The sequence below is a fragment of the Paroedura picta genome, chromosome 4 (genome assembly GCF_049243985.1).
Source record: "Paroedura picta isolate Pp20150507F chromosome 4, Ppicta_v3.0, whole genome shotgun sequence".
NCBI lineage: Eukaryota > Metazoa > Chordata > Lepidosauria > Squamata > Gekkonidae > Paroedura > Paroedura picta.
The window spans coordinates 3,287,425-3,303,115 of NC_135372.1; the positions used below are offsets into that span (position 1 = coordinate 3,287,425).

The 15,691-nt window shown below is 50.1% G+C and overlaps 1 protein-coding gene across 3 annotated transcripts; it reads right to left on the minus strand.

Annotated features, from left to right (window-relative positions):
• Nucleotides 1-530: 530 nt before the first annotated feature.
• LOC143836702 (uncharacterized) lies at nucleotides 531-15,086 on the minus strand. Of its 3 annotated transcripts, XM_077336244.1 has the most exons (7): nucleotides 14,947-15,086; nucleotides 11,728-11,829; nucleotides 8,296-8,438; nucleotides 6,401-6,662; nucleotides 5,194-5,375; nucleotides 2,623-2,681; nucleotides 531-820 (listed from the first exon to the last, which is right to left on the minus strand). In XM_077336244.1, the coding sequence occupies exons 1-7, from the start codon at nucleotides 14,984-14,986 to the stop codon at nucleotides 670-672; spliced, it is 939 nt and encodes a 312-aa protein (XP_077192359.1). In that variant the 5' UTR covers nucleotides 14,987-15,086; the 3' UTR covers nucleotides 531-669. The 3 variants fall into 3 exon arrangements, with proteins under 3 accessions (XP_077192359.1, XP_077192360.1, XP_077192361.1); XM_077336245.1 differs by lacking the exon at nucleotides 11,728-11,829 and having other exon boundaries at nucleotides 14,947-14,990; XM_077336246.1 differs by lacking the exon at nucleotides 2,623-2,681 and having other exon boundaries at nucleotides 547-820.
• Between the last annotated feature and the right edge of the window lie 605 nt (nucleotides 15,087-15,691).

The following is a 15,691-nucleotide window of genomic DNA, read 5'->3' on the forward strand; positions in this document are numbered from 1 at the left end:
AATCTATTCTGGAGCTCCAAAGGCCCCGAGAACTGTCTCGCCCTTCGCCGTTCAGTCTTTTTCCGAACTGCCTGCAAAGGCTCCCTATTGTGGTCAATCTCCTTATCCTCTTCAGGACTAGTTGTATTGTCTTTATTCCGAGTTGCAGGGCTCTGGTCTATGAACTCCTCCCGTTTCTTACTTTGGGTCAGAGTAATAATTCTGTTTTCTAGTCCCCTAATCTTTTCCTCCAAAAGTCTTACCAGCTTACACTTGGGGCAGCTGTAGTCCATCTTGTCTTCTGGGAGGAAGGCAATCATGTCACACTCACTGCAGATGATGGGATGAGTGTCCTGGAGGTCCATTGTAATGTCTCGGCAGTGCAAGTACTGGTCAGCAGCAACTCTCCCCAGTAGCTCTCTCCACGTGCTCTCAGTTGTCCCCTTCCCAAATTCTACCCTCCCGAGAGTTCCACGTTTTCCCAAACCCTATGAATGATCCTAAATGTTTCTTCACCAAAGAAATGCTGCTGACTCAAGCAGTCCGTTCTTTCAAAATATGCTTTATTTACACTGTAGCCGCAGCCTCTCATATCATACACTCTGCTTGGGAGGAGGAAGACAACGGGAGCCTACGCCCACCCCTATTTCAATGGCAAGATTCCACGTTTTGGGAAGTCAAAAGGCATCGTCACCCCACACACCGGCAGGCCCGGATCGAGAAGACGGTGAGCCACTGGCCGGTCCGGCTTTGGAAAGTATGTGTTTCATACTGGTGGGGGATACAACGGCTGGAGACCCCCTCTTCTAAAATAAGGCACTTCTCTGGGGTTTGGGAATCCCTGAGTGGAAAAGGAGAGAATGCAGTTGGTGTTAGTTTGCAAACTAATCCCATCCTCACCTCAACATTCTCCTATCTGAACTATAGGGATAACATTATCCTACCTTGCCAGGTTGTTGTGTCATCCTACCTTACAGGGTTGTTGCAAGAACTATAAAGCTAATTAAATGTTTGGTGCAATGGCCTGATGCAGTAGAAGGCAGTTTCATGGGTTTATGTGACTTCTAAGGTTTGCTGAGTTTTCTTTCCTGGCTGTCTTCTTTGTTTTTCTTTCCTCCCCCTCCCCCCATTCTGTTCAACCTGGGCAGCTGAATGAAAAATTCTGGGCTACCCTGCAGGGCTCCATACAAGTCTGCAAGGCTGCTTTAGGATGCTTGTGGCTGATCCTGCGTTGAGCAGGGGGTTGGACTAGATGGCCTGTGTGGCCCCTTCCAACTCTATGATTCTATGATTCTATGGCCTCTATGGCCCCTCCCCACTCTAGGATTCTGTGATTCTATGATTTTATGACTAGATGGCCTGTGTGGCCCCTTCCCACTCTAGGATTCTGTGATTCTATGTCAATTCTGAATCTTGACTTGCAGCGGCGAAAGCTTTAACGATGCAGGGGGAGAAAAGATTTCCCACGTCTGCCACATATTTTTTTCTCCTGTACCCAAATTGTGATTTCCTACTACATACTTCCAGGAGCTGTACTGATTTCACTATGAAGCAATCTGGTCAGGCTCATGGTAGAAAAGAACCTTGTTAACGCCACTGTCCTGCTTCCCACCTCTCAGAATAGTCTCAGGGATGAGAAATCCTTCAGTTCTCCTGCCCCATTTTATGTAATCTGATTCTACAGTCCACGATTGAGGAGGTGACACTGTTCATGGAGTTGGTCTGGTCCTGAAGGGCTGTCCTTATGGACGCCCGGTAATCACCAAACCGAACCTCCACGTTCAGGGGCAGTCTACCTCAGATGGCCTCCAGCATGGGAGGGCATAGACCTAGGCAGCTCCTTGAGGCCTACCTCTCTGCCCTCCAGAGTGGGGCAGCTGGGAATGAACAAAACATTTTCGAATGTCACGGGTACTTGAGGCCTTTCTGTGCTGGTCTGTCGCTTGGGGTGGGGGGAAGGAAGGGCACCAGGAGGGAGATCAATACCCAATCCACGACTGGTCACAAACAATGCGGGAACGAAAGGCAAAGACTGGGGGGGGGGGGGCTGGGGGGGTGGCCAAATCCCCAGCATTCCTACCCTTCCTCCCAAAAATACTATTTTCTGGCATGCGCATCAGAAATGCATTTGGACTGGTTGTGTGTCTTCTGCCAACAGATCTCAATTAACTCCATCTCATCAAGTGCGCAACAGAGGAAGAGGGGCTGTGCCAGTGGGGGGAAGCGCCATCAAGTGGCAGCCTGCGTGTGCCGAGGCCGTTCAAGGCAAGAGACCTTTAGGGGAGGGTTGCCATTGCCTGCCTCTGCACAGCGACCCTGGAAGTCCTTGGGGGGGGGGGTCTTAGTCAGGGGGCCCCACTTCATTCACTTGGTTTTACACCCTGCCTGCCTTTCTCTGCAATGGAAACCCAAACCAGCTTAATAAAATCAGAGTCCAGGAGCACCTCTAAGACCAACAAAGATTTATTCTAGGCGTGAGCTTTCGTGGGCAAGCACCCTTCGTCAGACTAAGAACTGACCATCATAACAGTAGGAATATATAAGCAGCTACTTCAGACCAACACGGCTACTCATTTGAATCTAAACCAGCGTTGTCCCCTGTGCCCACCCCCACCCTCATGCGGTCTGACCAGCTGCACATACCTCAGCAGGCACAGGTCCCCTGACGTGCATCCCCCCAAACACCGGCCCACATCAATTTCCTGTAAGATTTGCAAGACAAAGAGCAGGAAAGGGGTGACTGGCGATTCCCCACTGGGCCCAACAGCAGGAAAACAGAGGAATCCCCCTCCCCCTTGGGCATCCGCTGTGATCCTTACTGGTCTCAGACAGCTTCTACACACCCAGGCGGAAGGGGTGTGAACAGCTTGAAGACATCTGCAACAGAAAGGCCCAAATTTCTGACAGGTGTTACTTGGCCACTCTCCAGAAGAGAGAGCCCTGTTGGGAGAGTCAGGCCTGTTGCAAGTTGCAACCTGGATAGCTCAAGACCCTGCCGCACCTCGAAAACAACCCATTTACTGCAGAACAAAACTTGCAGGAATAGAGGCCCAAATCAATGTATTTTGAGGGAAGAAGCTTTTATGAATCCTAGAATCATAGAGTTGGAAGGGACCTCCTGGGTCATCTAGTCCATGTTTTCAATTTTGACTTATACTTCAGTACTAATTATTGTTTTGTATATTTTCATTTCTAAGTTTGTAGAATCCCTTGACAAAGTGTCTGTGTAGCAAAATGCATTGGGAACAATTAAATAGATCATAGAATCATTGAATTGGAGTTGGACGGGACCTCCTGGGTCATCTAGTCCAACCCCCTGCAGAATGCAGGACACTCACAACCCTCTCGCTCATCCACTGTCACCTGCCCACCCCCTTGAACCTTCACAGAATCAGCCTCTCTGTCAGATGGCTCTCCAGCCTCTCTTTAGAAATCTCCAAAGATGGAGAACCCCCCCCCCACCTCCCGAGGAAGCCTGTTCCACTGAGAAACCATTCTGTCAGGAACTTCTTCCGGATGTTTAGAAGGAATTTCTTTTGAATTAATCTCATCCCATTGGATTTGGTCCGTCCCTCCAGGGCAAGAGAGAACAACTCTGCTCCATCCCCTATAGGGCAGCCTTTTAAATACTTGAAGATGGTTATCAGATTCCCTCTCAGTCGTCTCCTCTCCAGGCTAAACAGACCAAGCTCCCCCAACTTTTCTTCATACATGTTGGTCTCCAAACCCCTCACCATCTTTGTTGCCCTCCTCTGGACACGCTCCAGTTTGTCTACATCCCTCTTCAACTGGGGTGCCCAAAACTGAACACAGGACTCCAAGTGAATCAAAGCTCACTTCATCAAAGAGTAGCTAGGCTTAGGCTACAATAGCCTTTAAATCCAGGCCAGGATGTGGAAGGGGAATGCAAAGAAGGAAAAGCTGTGGTCAGGATGCAGAGGTGCAGGTAGGGTGGCCAACCCCCAGGCTGGAGATAAAATTGAAAGGGTACAGAGGAGAGCAACAAAGATGATCTGGGGCCAAGGGACCAAGCCCTATGAAGATAGGTTGAGGGACTTGGGAATGTTCAGCCTGGAGAAAAGGAGGTTGAGAGGGGACATGATAGCCCTCTTTAAGTATTTGAAAGGTTGTCACTTGGAGGAGGGCAGGATGCTGTTCCCGTTGGCTGCAGAGGAGAGGACACGCAGTAATGGGTTTAAACTACAAGGACAACAATATAGGCTAGATATCAGGAAAAATTTCTTCACAGTCAGAGTAGTTCAGCCGTGGAATAGGCTGCCTAAGGAGGTGGTGAGCTCCCCCCCTCACTGGCAGTCTTCAAGCAAAGGTTGGATACACACTTTTCTTGGATGCTTTAGGATGCTTAGGGCTGATCCTGCTTTGAGCCTGTATGGCCTGTATGGCCCCTTCCAACTCTATGAATCTGTGATTCTATGATTTTATGAGATCTCCTAGGATTATAAATGTTCTCCAGGAGAGATTTCTCTGGGGGGAAATGGCTGCTTTGGAAGGTGTGGGACCCACGTATCTGAGGGACTGTCTTTCGCCCTGTCCCTTGCAGGGCTTTCTGCTCACCAGGTACCAACTGACTGGTTGTTCTTGGCCCCAGGGATGCTCACCTGGCCTCGACCAGGGCCAGGGCCTTTGCGGTCCTGGCCCCTACCTGGTGGAAGGAGCTCCTGGGTGAGCTGCGGGCCCTCAGAGAGCTTTCTGCTTTCCGTAGGTTCTGTAAAACAGAGCTCTTCCGCCAGATTTATGGTCGGGGCCAGATGGATGTGGGTGCCTCTTGATACCTTGGTGCCTGGACACCTTGGCGCAGTTTGGTCTCCCTCCAAGCCGCCCTCATAAGGTCCTTCCTGTTTTAAGGAAGGTTATATTTTTGCCATCTGTTGGGTGTTGTTGTAATTGTAGATATTTGGGGTTTTAATGGGTATTTAATTGGGTTTTATTGTTTGGATTGTTTGTTGCAATGCGCCACAAGCTGGTTTCTCAGAGCGGCGGGCTATAAATGAATGAATGAATTGAAATCCCTCTCCTGTTCCCAAACCCCACTTTCCTCAGGCTTCACTCCCAAAGGGTATCGATTGTAATGGAAGGAAATCGCAATTTGTCCTGATTGCAACTTCTTGCTGTTAAAGTATGATCCATTTGCTGCTTCTAGCGAAAATTACTTCTGGCAAAAATGGCCGGTGGTAACCAGGCTGGCCAACTGACCTTTGAGTGCTCCTGCCTTTCCCCGGCAGAGCTGAGCAGGACTTCCAAGTAATGTTCCCAGTGGGAGACTCGGTAGCAGGACTCTCTCAGCTCACACCTCTCCAGCGTTCGGACCGCGTCATTCCCGTTGGGGCTCTTCAGCAGACCCATGTCAAAATGCGTGGGCACACAGGACAGCCCGTCTGAAAAGATATCCAGGGAGATTTTTTCTTCCCCCAAGCAATGCAAAATTCTGGGCTGTTCTAGGGAGCGTTTCCAGGCCCCCACCTTTGGAATGTGCATGATTCAGAAACATATGAAGAATGCCCTGCAGGGGGCAGTGGAGGAGATGTGTATTTAGCATAGTTAGGTCAGGAACTTTCAGATAGTGTTCAAATAATCTGTGTCCTGATTGGAGACTTCCTGCTCCATTGAGCACCCCCCCCCTTGACTCCAGAATTAATATAAGACTGAACAAAGTGAACAGAAAAGTTAGACGGGACTCTCTCTATACAAAGTTGTTTCTCTTCATAATAACACTATTTTTAAAGCAGCCTAGTGCTTCGCTCTCTTTGCATATCTAAACTCTGCTAACACCCCAAACTACCAGTGGGGGTAGGGTGGCGGTGGGGGTGGGGTAGGGTTGTCAGCTCCAGGTTGGTAAACTGGAGATCCGGCGGTGGAGATTGGAGAGGACTCTGATCTCAGTGGAGTCTGAGGCCACAGAGTCCCCCCTCCAAAGCAGCCGTCTTCTCCGGAGGAACTGATCTCCATATGGGGCTGTATTTCTGGGAGGTACTGAGATGTAGAAGCTGGAATTCCTAATTCCAGCTGACAAAGATCAGTTCCCCTGTGAAAATGGCTGTTTTGGGGGGTGGACTCTATGGTCTTGTACTCTGCGGAGGTCATTTCCCTCCTTCAGGGATTCTCCACCTGGAGCCGGCAACCCAAGTTCTAGGTTTCTCATTGGAGCCGGCAACCCAAGTTCTAGGTTTCTCATTGGAGCTGGCAACCCAAATTCTAGGTTCCTCGTGGGAGCTAGCAACCCTAGTTCTAGGTTCCTCGCAGGAGTTGGCAACCCAAGTTCTAGGTTCCTTGTGGGAGCTGGCAACCCAATTTCTAGCTTCCTTGCATGAGCTGGAAATGCACCCTCCTCGCACTCTTGTTCATGAGCATTTCCCCACTCTTGGCCAAATGCCACCCAGTCTGATCCCCTCCCGTTGGATACCTTCAGAAGGTGGTGGGGTGGAGCACTTGCCGACATCTACGGTCTTCTCCAGAGGGGAGTCTGGGAAGAAGGTTTTGAGGGACGGCAACCGGAGACACTCTGCGGGGCTCGGACTGCAGTGGCAGCCCTCGATCACCTCCACTTGCCGGATGCCTACAAGAAGGAGCACATTCTCCACCCGGACGCTGCTGGGTTCACAGTGGTGGTCCAGCGGGCAAGAACGGGCCGCTTCGTCAGATGGTGGGGAGTCCGAGGACCTATCCTGAAGTTGCAAGTGGTCAGAGAGAAAGAAACGAAGGGGGAATGCGACTTTAAAAGCGGAGCAGACAGAGTCACGGAGGATAGGGACCACAATGGCTGTAGCCGTAGTAAACAAAGGGAACCTCCATATTCAGCGGCAGCAAACCTTTGAAAGGGGAGGGCCTTGGCCTCTATGCCCTGTTGGTTGTCCCTGAATCCAAGGGATCTGATTAGTCACTGTGTGAGAAGGATGGTGGCTCAGATGGACCACGGGTCTGATCCAGCAGAGCTCTCGGGAGAAAACAGCCATTCTGCACACTCAGGTTAATGTCTGTCACACCAGAGGTGTATTGGGAGCCTTGATAAATAACTAAGCTAGGCAGGTCTTAGAGGACCATCATCAAGGCACATCTATTCCAGCATTTTGTTTCCAACAGATCCTGGCCAGATATAAGGCATGAAAGCCACAGCCTCCCCTTCCATTCATCCCACAGCATCTGCTGTTCAGAGGTAGAGTGCCTCTGAACATGGAAGTTCTGAGCGGCTAATATCATCAGGCTGGGTGTTCAACCTGGCCAGATTACACACTTGTGCCTCTGCATCCTGTGAATTTAGGCAGATTGTGAGTGGCTGGGCAGAATCTACCCATGCTTGGCTCTTGTAGCCCTTTCTTGCATGTCCAGGGAAATGCCATTCACCACTTTGGGATTGGGAGGCAAATTCCTCCAAGCCAGACTGGTCAGGGATTCTGCATTTTGATTTGGGGGGGGGCATCACCTAGAAATGGAATTGGGGTCACTGTGGGTGGGCAGATTGTTGTGAATTTCCTGCATTTTGCAGGGGGTTGGACTAAATGACCCTGGAGGTCCCTTCCAACTATGATTCAATGAGTCTATAATTCACAATAATGCCATTGCTGTTTTTTTTCCCCATCAGTGTCCGCCCTAAATCAACTGTCATGTCATTTTTATGCCAACCTTCAATAAATGGAATTCACGTGCAGAAAGGGACTGTCAGTTCTTTCTGCTCAGTCCTTGGCCACAATATACAACAGGAAATCTTTGGGGCTTTTTTGTAAAAATCATGACAGAGTACTCAAAGCCACAAAATAAAAGGACATCTGTATGATCACCTCAAGTGACAGAGGAAGGAAGCAAAGATACATCTTTGATCGGAAGCGTGGAAGTGATTTCAGAGTTCTGCCTAGGGATGCCAGCCTCCAGGTGTGGCCTGGAGATCCCCTGGAATTCCAGCCCATCTCCAGACTACAGAGCTCAGTTCCCCTGGAGAAAAGGGCTGCTTGGGAGGGGGACAGAGGGATCCCCTGGAATTCCAGCTCATCTCCAGACTAAAGAGATCAGACCCCCTGGAGAAAATGGTTGCTTTGGAGGGGGGACTCCACAGCACTGAGGTCCCTCTCTGCCCCAAATCTCACCCACTCCTGGCTCCACCCTCAAATTTTCCCAAATCAGCGTTGGCCTCTTCTGTTTCCAACCTGAAAATGGAACCAAATAGGGATCCATTCCTCCCTTTTGTGAGGAGTTTTGGAGAGAAGTAATTTCAGGCCTCAGCTCTCCTGCATCCCACCGTCAATCCTTCTCCACCATCCCCCCAGTGGAATGATGTTCAAGCAGTGGGCTAGTTAACAGCATTACCCTCTTGGTTTTAAGGAAGTTCAGCATCGAGGATTGTCTGGAGAGGCCGAGGACCCCTGCAAGGTAGGACACCATCTTCTGGGGACCCCCACAATGGGTCCTGCACATGCCGACATCGATGCTGGCTGGACTGCCAGAGACATCTGGGGAGGGGAGCAAAGCCAGAAAGCAAGTTTGTGATTTTGGCATAGTTCAGAGACGCTGTCAAAAACCAACATCCTCTCCCAGGCCTCAAAGAGATAAGAGGTCAAATCAACTGTACCACCGTCCCTCCTTTAAAACATGGGTGACCAAACTTGGTGAACACTTAGAGTGCGACCCAGATTTTCTCTCCTCTGCCTCTGCGAGTCGGGGAACGATTAAACCTCATTAATCTTTGCGGTTAGCTTGCTGCTGGATCCATGTGGGTGCAGAGTTTCCTTCAGCGCTTTATTGTGTCCCCAACGGGAGGGCCTTGCGGGGCGTTCGCGGCCGTGGCGGGGGCGATGGGGCGGGGGCGGGGGCGGGGGCGCCGTCGTGTCCCCAACACGATGGAGAAAGAACCTAAACTGAACCGAAGAAACCTACAACCAACCCCAGCTTATATACAAAAGTCCCACAATAGATCTTCCCACCAGTGCGGGTTATTGGCCAGTTTCACTTTAAACTGCAGCTGTTGGCTTTGCAGAAAAGCAATTAATTTATATCCTGGATCCTTGCAAGCAAAACTTTCCAGAATGCAAGGCTTTGCTTTTGGCAAAGCATGAACAAGGTTCTACTCTATGACTTCAGTTAAGCTTTGTTGGCATTCAAGGTTTACCACTTGAAACCACAGTAAGCCCAATCTGCAACTAAATGGATCATCCAAGTTGGAAGGCAATCTACCTTTTTGCACAAAAGGTCCCAGAAAACAGAGAAGAAGAAGAGTTGGTTTTTTGCACCCCACTTTTTACTACCTGAAGGAGTCTCAAAAGCGGCCTAGAATAGCCTACCCTTGCTGTGCCCACAACAGACACCCTGAGAGAGCTCTGAGGGAATGGTGACTGGCGGCATGCGCAGGTGAGGAGATTCAAACCCGGATCTCTAGATTAGAGTCCGCAACTCTTGACCACCACACCCCGTTGTCCCTGTCGGGCAACAACAATGTTCCCTCAACTCGTTGTATTTGCCCCCCACCCCCAAATCTCATAGCTGTTATTTCTGAACCGTTCCCCTACAAGCAGGGGAAGTGGCTGACCTTTCACTGGGACAGCTGAGGAAATCCTACAGAAGGATCCTTCATTGGGGCAGGGGGAGGTGTGAGACCACCTGCGATGTTGCAAAAAAACCTGGAGTGGGGGGGGGGATGAGATTAGCCAAGGAAGAGGAAATTGGAGAGGATGATCTGCTAAGAGCCAAGTAGGCAAACTTTCCAATGTGGAGTCTGTCTGTGCAAAGCATGAGTGCGGGTCTCACGTTCCACCAGGCAGAGTGATGCGCACAGAGACTTGCGCAAGGCTGTGACGTTCCAAGAGAGCTCTGGGAATTGCTGCTGCGCATAAAAAGCTCACCCTGGGTGGCTTACAGACAGCTGCCAGGATTGCTCATGTCTCTGCACCGGGAATGAATCTGCTGTTCTTCCCTGGTGTTTGCAGTAGGGTTGCCAACCTCCAGGTGGTGCCTGGGGATCTCCCAGAATTCCCCCTGACCTCCCTGACTGCAGAGATCAGTCCTCCGCCCCCCCCCCCCCCCGGGAGAAAATAGCTTCTGTGGAGGGGAGGCACCCCCTGATGGTTCTCCGTTTCCCAAAGTGCCCCCTCCCCAGGCTCCGTTCCCAGATCTCCTGGAATTTCCCTGCCTACAGTTGGCAACTTTAGAACCCCAACCTTAGTGCCAAAGGGCAGAGATTTCTGCTTCCGAGGCCCCTTGATCTAGCTCATCTAATCCCAGCTCATTATAACTCCACAACATTTTACACCAGACAGCTTAAACTGGATTTCCCTCCCCCCCCCCCCTCTTCTACACTGATTCAACACCATCTTATCAAATCTGGTTGGGAAGGATCCTTCCAAAGGAAGCAGCAGGAGACAGTTTCAAAAAGCTTCACACACATTTGTTGCTTTTTGCCACCGAATCCCAGCTGAGTTACAACAACCCTGGAGGGTTTTCAAAGCAAAGAGAGCTTCAGAGATGGTTTGCCATTGCCTGCCTCCATGTTACGGCCCTCGTGCTGGCAAATTTTTACCCTAGAAGCTCCCTGCAGCAGGGCCCTCTCTCCTTATTCAATGCAAAGCTGAAGGTACATTGCCAGCAGGGACAGGAAATACATCTTGTGGCAGTGATTTCCACCTGTGAATGCTTCAGTTTCGACTGCCCATCAGCTTCACTGGGTCCTCCCGAGTTCTGATGTTATGGGAGAAGAAGGGAACCCTCTCTCTCTTCCCTACCTCCGTTCTACGCATTGTTTTAGAAGTCCCTCTCCTCTCCTCCATATGTCTCTAAACCTACTTGCTTTCCAGCTGTGGATTGGGTCCCAAAAGTGGGAGGACTGGAGCGACTGCCCATTGCTCAGAAGCCCTGCAGATGTTTCCACTCCAAGCATGGAGAAGAAATGCAAAGTGGATGCATGGCTAATCGATGTAACATTCCTGGGTTAGCCCTTTTTTGGGGGGGGGAAGTAACAGGAAGGCACTTTGCCATCCCCCCAACTACAGTAAGTTGAGATGGGAGCCCCACTTCGAAAAGTTGGAGAACTGCCGCTGTTTACATGCATTCTGACAAAGTGTGCATACACACAAAAACTTATCCCTTGAATACAACTTGGTTGGTCTTCAAGATGCTGCTGGACTGAAACTTTGTTCTGAAGAAGAAGAAGAGTTGGCTCTTAGATGCCGCTTTTCTCTCTCCGAAGGAGGCTCAAAGTGGCTTCCATTCGCCTTCCCTTTCCTCTCCCCACAACAGACGCCCTGTGAGGGAGGGGAGGCTGAGAGAGCCCCGAGATTACTGAAGAAGAAGAAGAAGAGATGGTTCTTATACGGCGCTCCTCTCTATCCAAAGGAGTCTCAAAGCACCTTACATTCGCTTTCGCTTTCCCCGCAACAGACACCCTGTGGGGTGGGTGAGGCTGAGAGAGCCCTGATATCACTGCCCGGTCTGAACAGTTTTATCAGTGTCGTGGGGAGCCCAAGGTCACTCAGCTGGCTGCATGTAGGGAACGCAGAATAGAACCCAGCATACCAGATTAGAAGTCCACAATCCTAACCATGACACTATGCTGGCTTTCTGCTGCTTCAGACCAACACACCAATATGGCCACCCACCAGAATCTATCTTTAAGGGGATTTACTGTTCCACTAATCTTACAATCAAAATATAATTGGGGGGGGGGGTTCTCGCCTTTTCATTCTGGCATGCACACCCATGCAGGTTTTTGGCATCATCCCTGGATGGATCCGCTCTCCCGTCTTGACTCACCCTGCCCAACGTAGATGTACTTTGTTTGGCGCTTGCAGCATCCTCGTTGGGCAAAGAGATTCTGCCCTTTTGGGGACCGGCCGGTGCCAGCGGACCCCATACCTGGGGGGGACACGGGACAGATTTCAGTGCTCATGGTCTCAGGTACATTTCAGAAAATGTTGAAGACAAAGCAACACACAATCACACAGAGTTAGAGATTCATAAAATGGAGAAGACTAAGAAATTGTTCATCCCACCCTTGTGATTTGAATTCAGGGTCAACCGAGGCAAGGGATTTGCAGGAGAGACAAAACGAACAAAGTCTTAATTCCCTTGTGGAACTCTCTGCTGCTTGAAACAGTGTTGACGTTTAGCACAGATAGCTTGCAAGGAATAAACACATGGAGAAAGTCTCCCAGGGATTATGGGGGCCGATAGAACTTCCACAGTCAGAGGCAACATAGCTTTGAAACCCAGTTCATGACAAACCGTCTTCTTAGCTTGCAGACCCCAAACAGGCCACGAGACCCTCAGAAATCTTCGGTTTGGTCCTGCAGGATCAGCCCTGGTTCGTTCTTAGATGGGAGACCACCAAGGAAGTCCACGGATCTTACAAAGCTACGCAAGGGCCAACCACCTCTGAAAGTCTCTTGCTTTAAAAACCCTAGGGCAGGGGTGGCCAAGTGGCGGCTCTCCAGATGTCCGTGGACTACAATTACCATGAGTCCCGGCAGGACATCTGGAGAGCCGCCGCTTGGCCACCCCTGCGTAAATTGAACTTTCTACCACCACCAGGGAATTAATAATACTTTAAAAAAACCCTTTTTGCATGAAAATCACACACTTCCTGGATCAGCTGACAGTGAGATTCCTGTCTTGTTCTCTGGCTGATACTCAAAAGATGCCAAGACAGTCAAAGCTGAACCTGTGGAATCTCTGCCTTTGAGGCAGCTCTTAAAAGCAGGGACTCCCCTGGTGGGCATGTACAGATTAGCATGGGTCTCTCCCGGGGCAAGTAATTATCTGCAACTGGTCAGGGATCACTGGAACGGTGGAAAGTTATCCTCCAGGTTTGGGGCCCTGACTGGAGGGACGCCTGGAGCTGGGGGGGGGGGGGCGTCTAAGGGAACAGCAGCTTGAAAGTCGCATCAGCTTTTGAAGTCTCTGTGGTGCAGTGGATACAGTCTCCGACTGGAGAGAAACAGAGCTGTTTTTTTTGGCCCCTGCTTTTTACTACCCAAAGGAGTCTCAAAGTGGCTGACAATCAGTAGGTGGGGCTGAGAGAGCTCTGAGAGAACTGGGACTGTCCCAAGGTCACCCAACAGGCCTCATGAATCTCCAAATGGCTGACAATCGCTTTCCCTTCTTCTCCCCACAAGAGATACCCTGCGAGGTAGGAGAGGCTGAGAGAGCTCTGAGAGAACTGGGACTGTCCCAAGTTCATCCAACAGGCCTCATGAATCTCCAAATGACTGACAATCACTTTCCCTTCTTCTCCCCACAAGAGACACCCTGCGAGGTAGGAGAGGCTGAGAAAGCTCTGAGGGACCCAACAGACCTTGTGAGTCTCCAAGTGCTCACAATCGCCCTCCCTTCCTCTCCCTGCAACAGACACCCTGCGAGGTAGGTGAGGCTGAGAGAGCTTCAAGAGAACTGTGACTGGCCTAAGGTCACCCATATGGCTACATATGGAGGAACTGTGGGGAATCAAACCCAGCTCTCTAGATGAGGCCACTGCTCTTAGCCAATACAGCTAGCTGACTCTTGGGTTCAAGTCCTCATTCAGCCATGAAACCCACCCGCTGACCTTTGGGCCCCTTTCTTACAAGGCTGCAGGGGTGGCCAAACTGTGGCTCTCCAGATCTCCATGGACTCCAATTCCCTTGAGCCCCTGGGTTGGAGCATCGGACCAGGGAGACCAGCAGATCTCCCTTCTGCCATGAATGGTTTTAAGTCAGTTACTCAGACAACCATCCTAAGAACCTTTGGATCAGATTATACTGACCAGTAAAAATTGAGAGAAAAAGGAATAACTGTTTTTCAGACTGCATTTGCTGACTTTGGGGAAAATGCAAATTCTGGGGGGAAAATGCAGTATGTGGTGTGTGATGCAAAAGAACAAGACATGTATTGCCAAATGCCAGCTTCATGTTTTCCTTTTATACATAGGGCTCATTTCCAAACAGAGCAGTTTGTGATTCCTCCCTCTGACAGGGTTGTTGTGCTAAAGGAGGAAAGGAAAAATCCAGGCCACCTTGAGTTCCATGGAGGGAAGGTGAAATAGAAAAAAACTGAACAATTCATCCCACGCATCTCCAGATCCATTAGAGTGCCCTTTGGCTTTTACCGGAATCAAGTGGCTAGTCCTTAAGATGCCACTCGAGGTTTTGTTGGCTGGGGGAAGGCAACCGGGATGGGGTGGGGAATCCTTGCTAAACTCCCAAGCTACAGTCTGAAGAGGCAGCGCAAAACTATGCAAAATAAAGAAACTATCTTATTCGTTTTGCTAATCTTTCCTTTTCATTGCAGAAAGAAAGACAACCTGTCCTTTTGTACGCTGCTTTTCACTATCCAAGAGTCACATATTGGCTTACAAACACCTTTCTCAACTTCTCCCCACAACTGACACCCTGTGAGGTTGGTAGGCATGAGAGCTCTGAGAGAACTGTGAGTTGTCCAAGGTCACCCAGCAGGCCTCATGTGTTTCAAGGCGGCTTACAATAGCCTTTCCTTCCTCTCTCCACAACAGACACCCTGTGAGGTAGGAGGGCCTGAGAGCTCTGAGAGAACTGTGAGTGGTCTAAGGTCACCTGGCAGGCCTCATGTGTCTCAAGGCGGCTTACAATAGCCTTCCCTTCCTCTCTCCACAACAGACACCCTGTGAGGTAGGTGGGGCCGAGAGAGCTCTGAGAGAACTGGGACTGGCCCAAGGTCACCCAGCTGGCTGCATGTGCAGGAGCGGGAAATCAAACCCAGTTCTCCAGATTAGAGACTGCCTCTTCTTAGTCACTACACCGGCTCTCGGAGCTGCTCCAATTCTCCAATTTCACTTACCCCGGTTCGTATTTGGCACTTCTTATCGGATCCCAAACCTGAGTGGAGCAGAATGAACTTCCCACTTTAAATTCTTCCCACCACCCTTCCTGTCCTGGGTCAAATTCAGCGGCCTCAATGGCATGCCAGCATCGGTTGCGAATCCCTTAACTGCGGGTGGATCGCAACGCCGAGGAACCTTACCAAGAAACGTGGAGATCCAGAACAGCCAGAGCAGGAGCATTGTACCTGGAGCTTCTTTGCGGTAAAGTCTGAGGCTCTGCTCCGGCTATTTATACCCCAAGCTGCTTGCCGAGTGGCCAAACAGCCTTCGCATACCGCTGCCAAGTCGTCTGCTCCACCTGGCACCTTGTCTGGATGGAGGGGCCAGTCCAAACTTCAAAGCTTTCTTCAGAAGATTGGAAAGCTTTTTCTTGTGGGGGTGGTGGGAGGGGTATTTCTCTCTCTGCTTTGTTAAGTGACACTTGAAGATTAATTAAGTTCACAGTCCCTGCAAGGTGCTTTCAAGTGGGTCATTTGGAAAAGCCATTCATGCTTTGAGCCCTTCAGCCATCCCCCTTCCTTTACAAAAACACACCTGAAGAGATGGCTGTGTGGCTCCTGCAGCCCTATCAAGGCGAAACCATCTCTTTGATAAGCAACAAAAACATTTAAAGGGGGACGCTGGCCAGTCTCCTGCTGCATAATCTAGATGAAGGTGGGCTCCTGATTACAAGACACTTGCTGGAAAGGGCTTCCCTTGAACAGGGCCTGTTTTTGAAACATTACAGAACTTCAAGAGTTTTCTCTGGCCTTCTGGCCCACAGAATTGACTCTAGGCCCATCGTGTGCTGAACAGATCTCCTTGTGTAAAGGAGCCAACTAGCTATCACAATCATTGTATATTTCACAGATGCAGTTTTATTTAATGCCTGAACATTGATAAAGG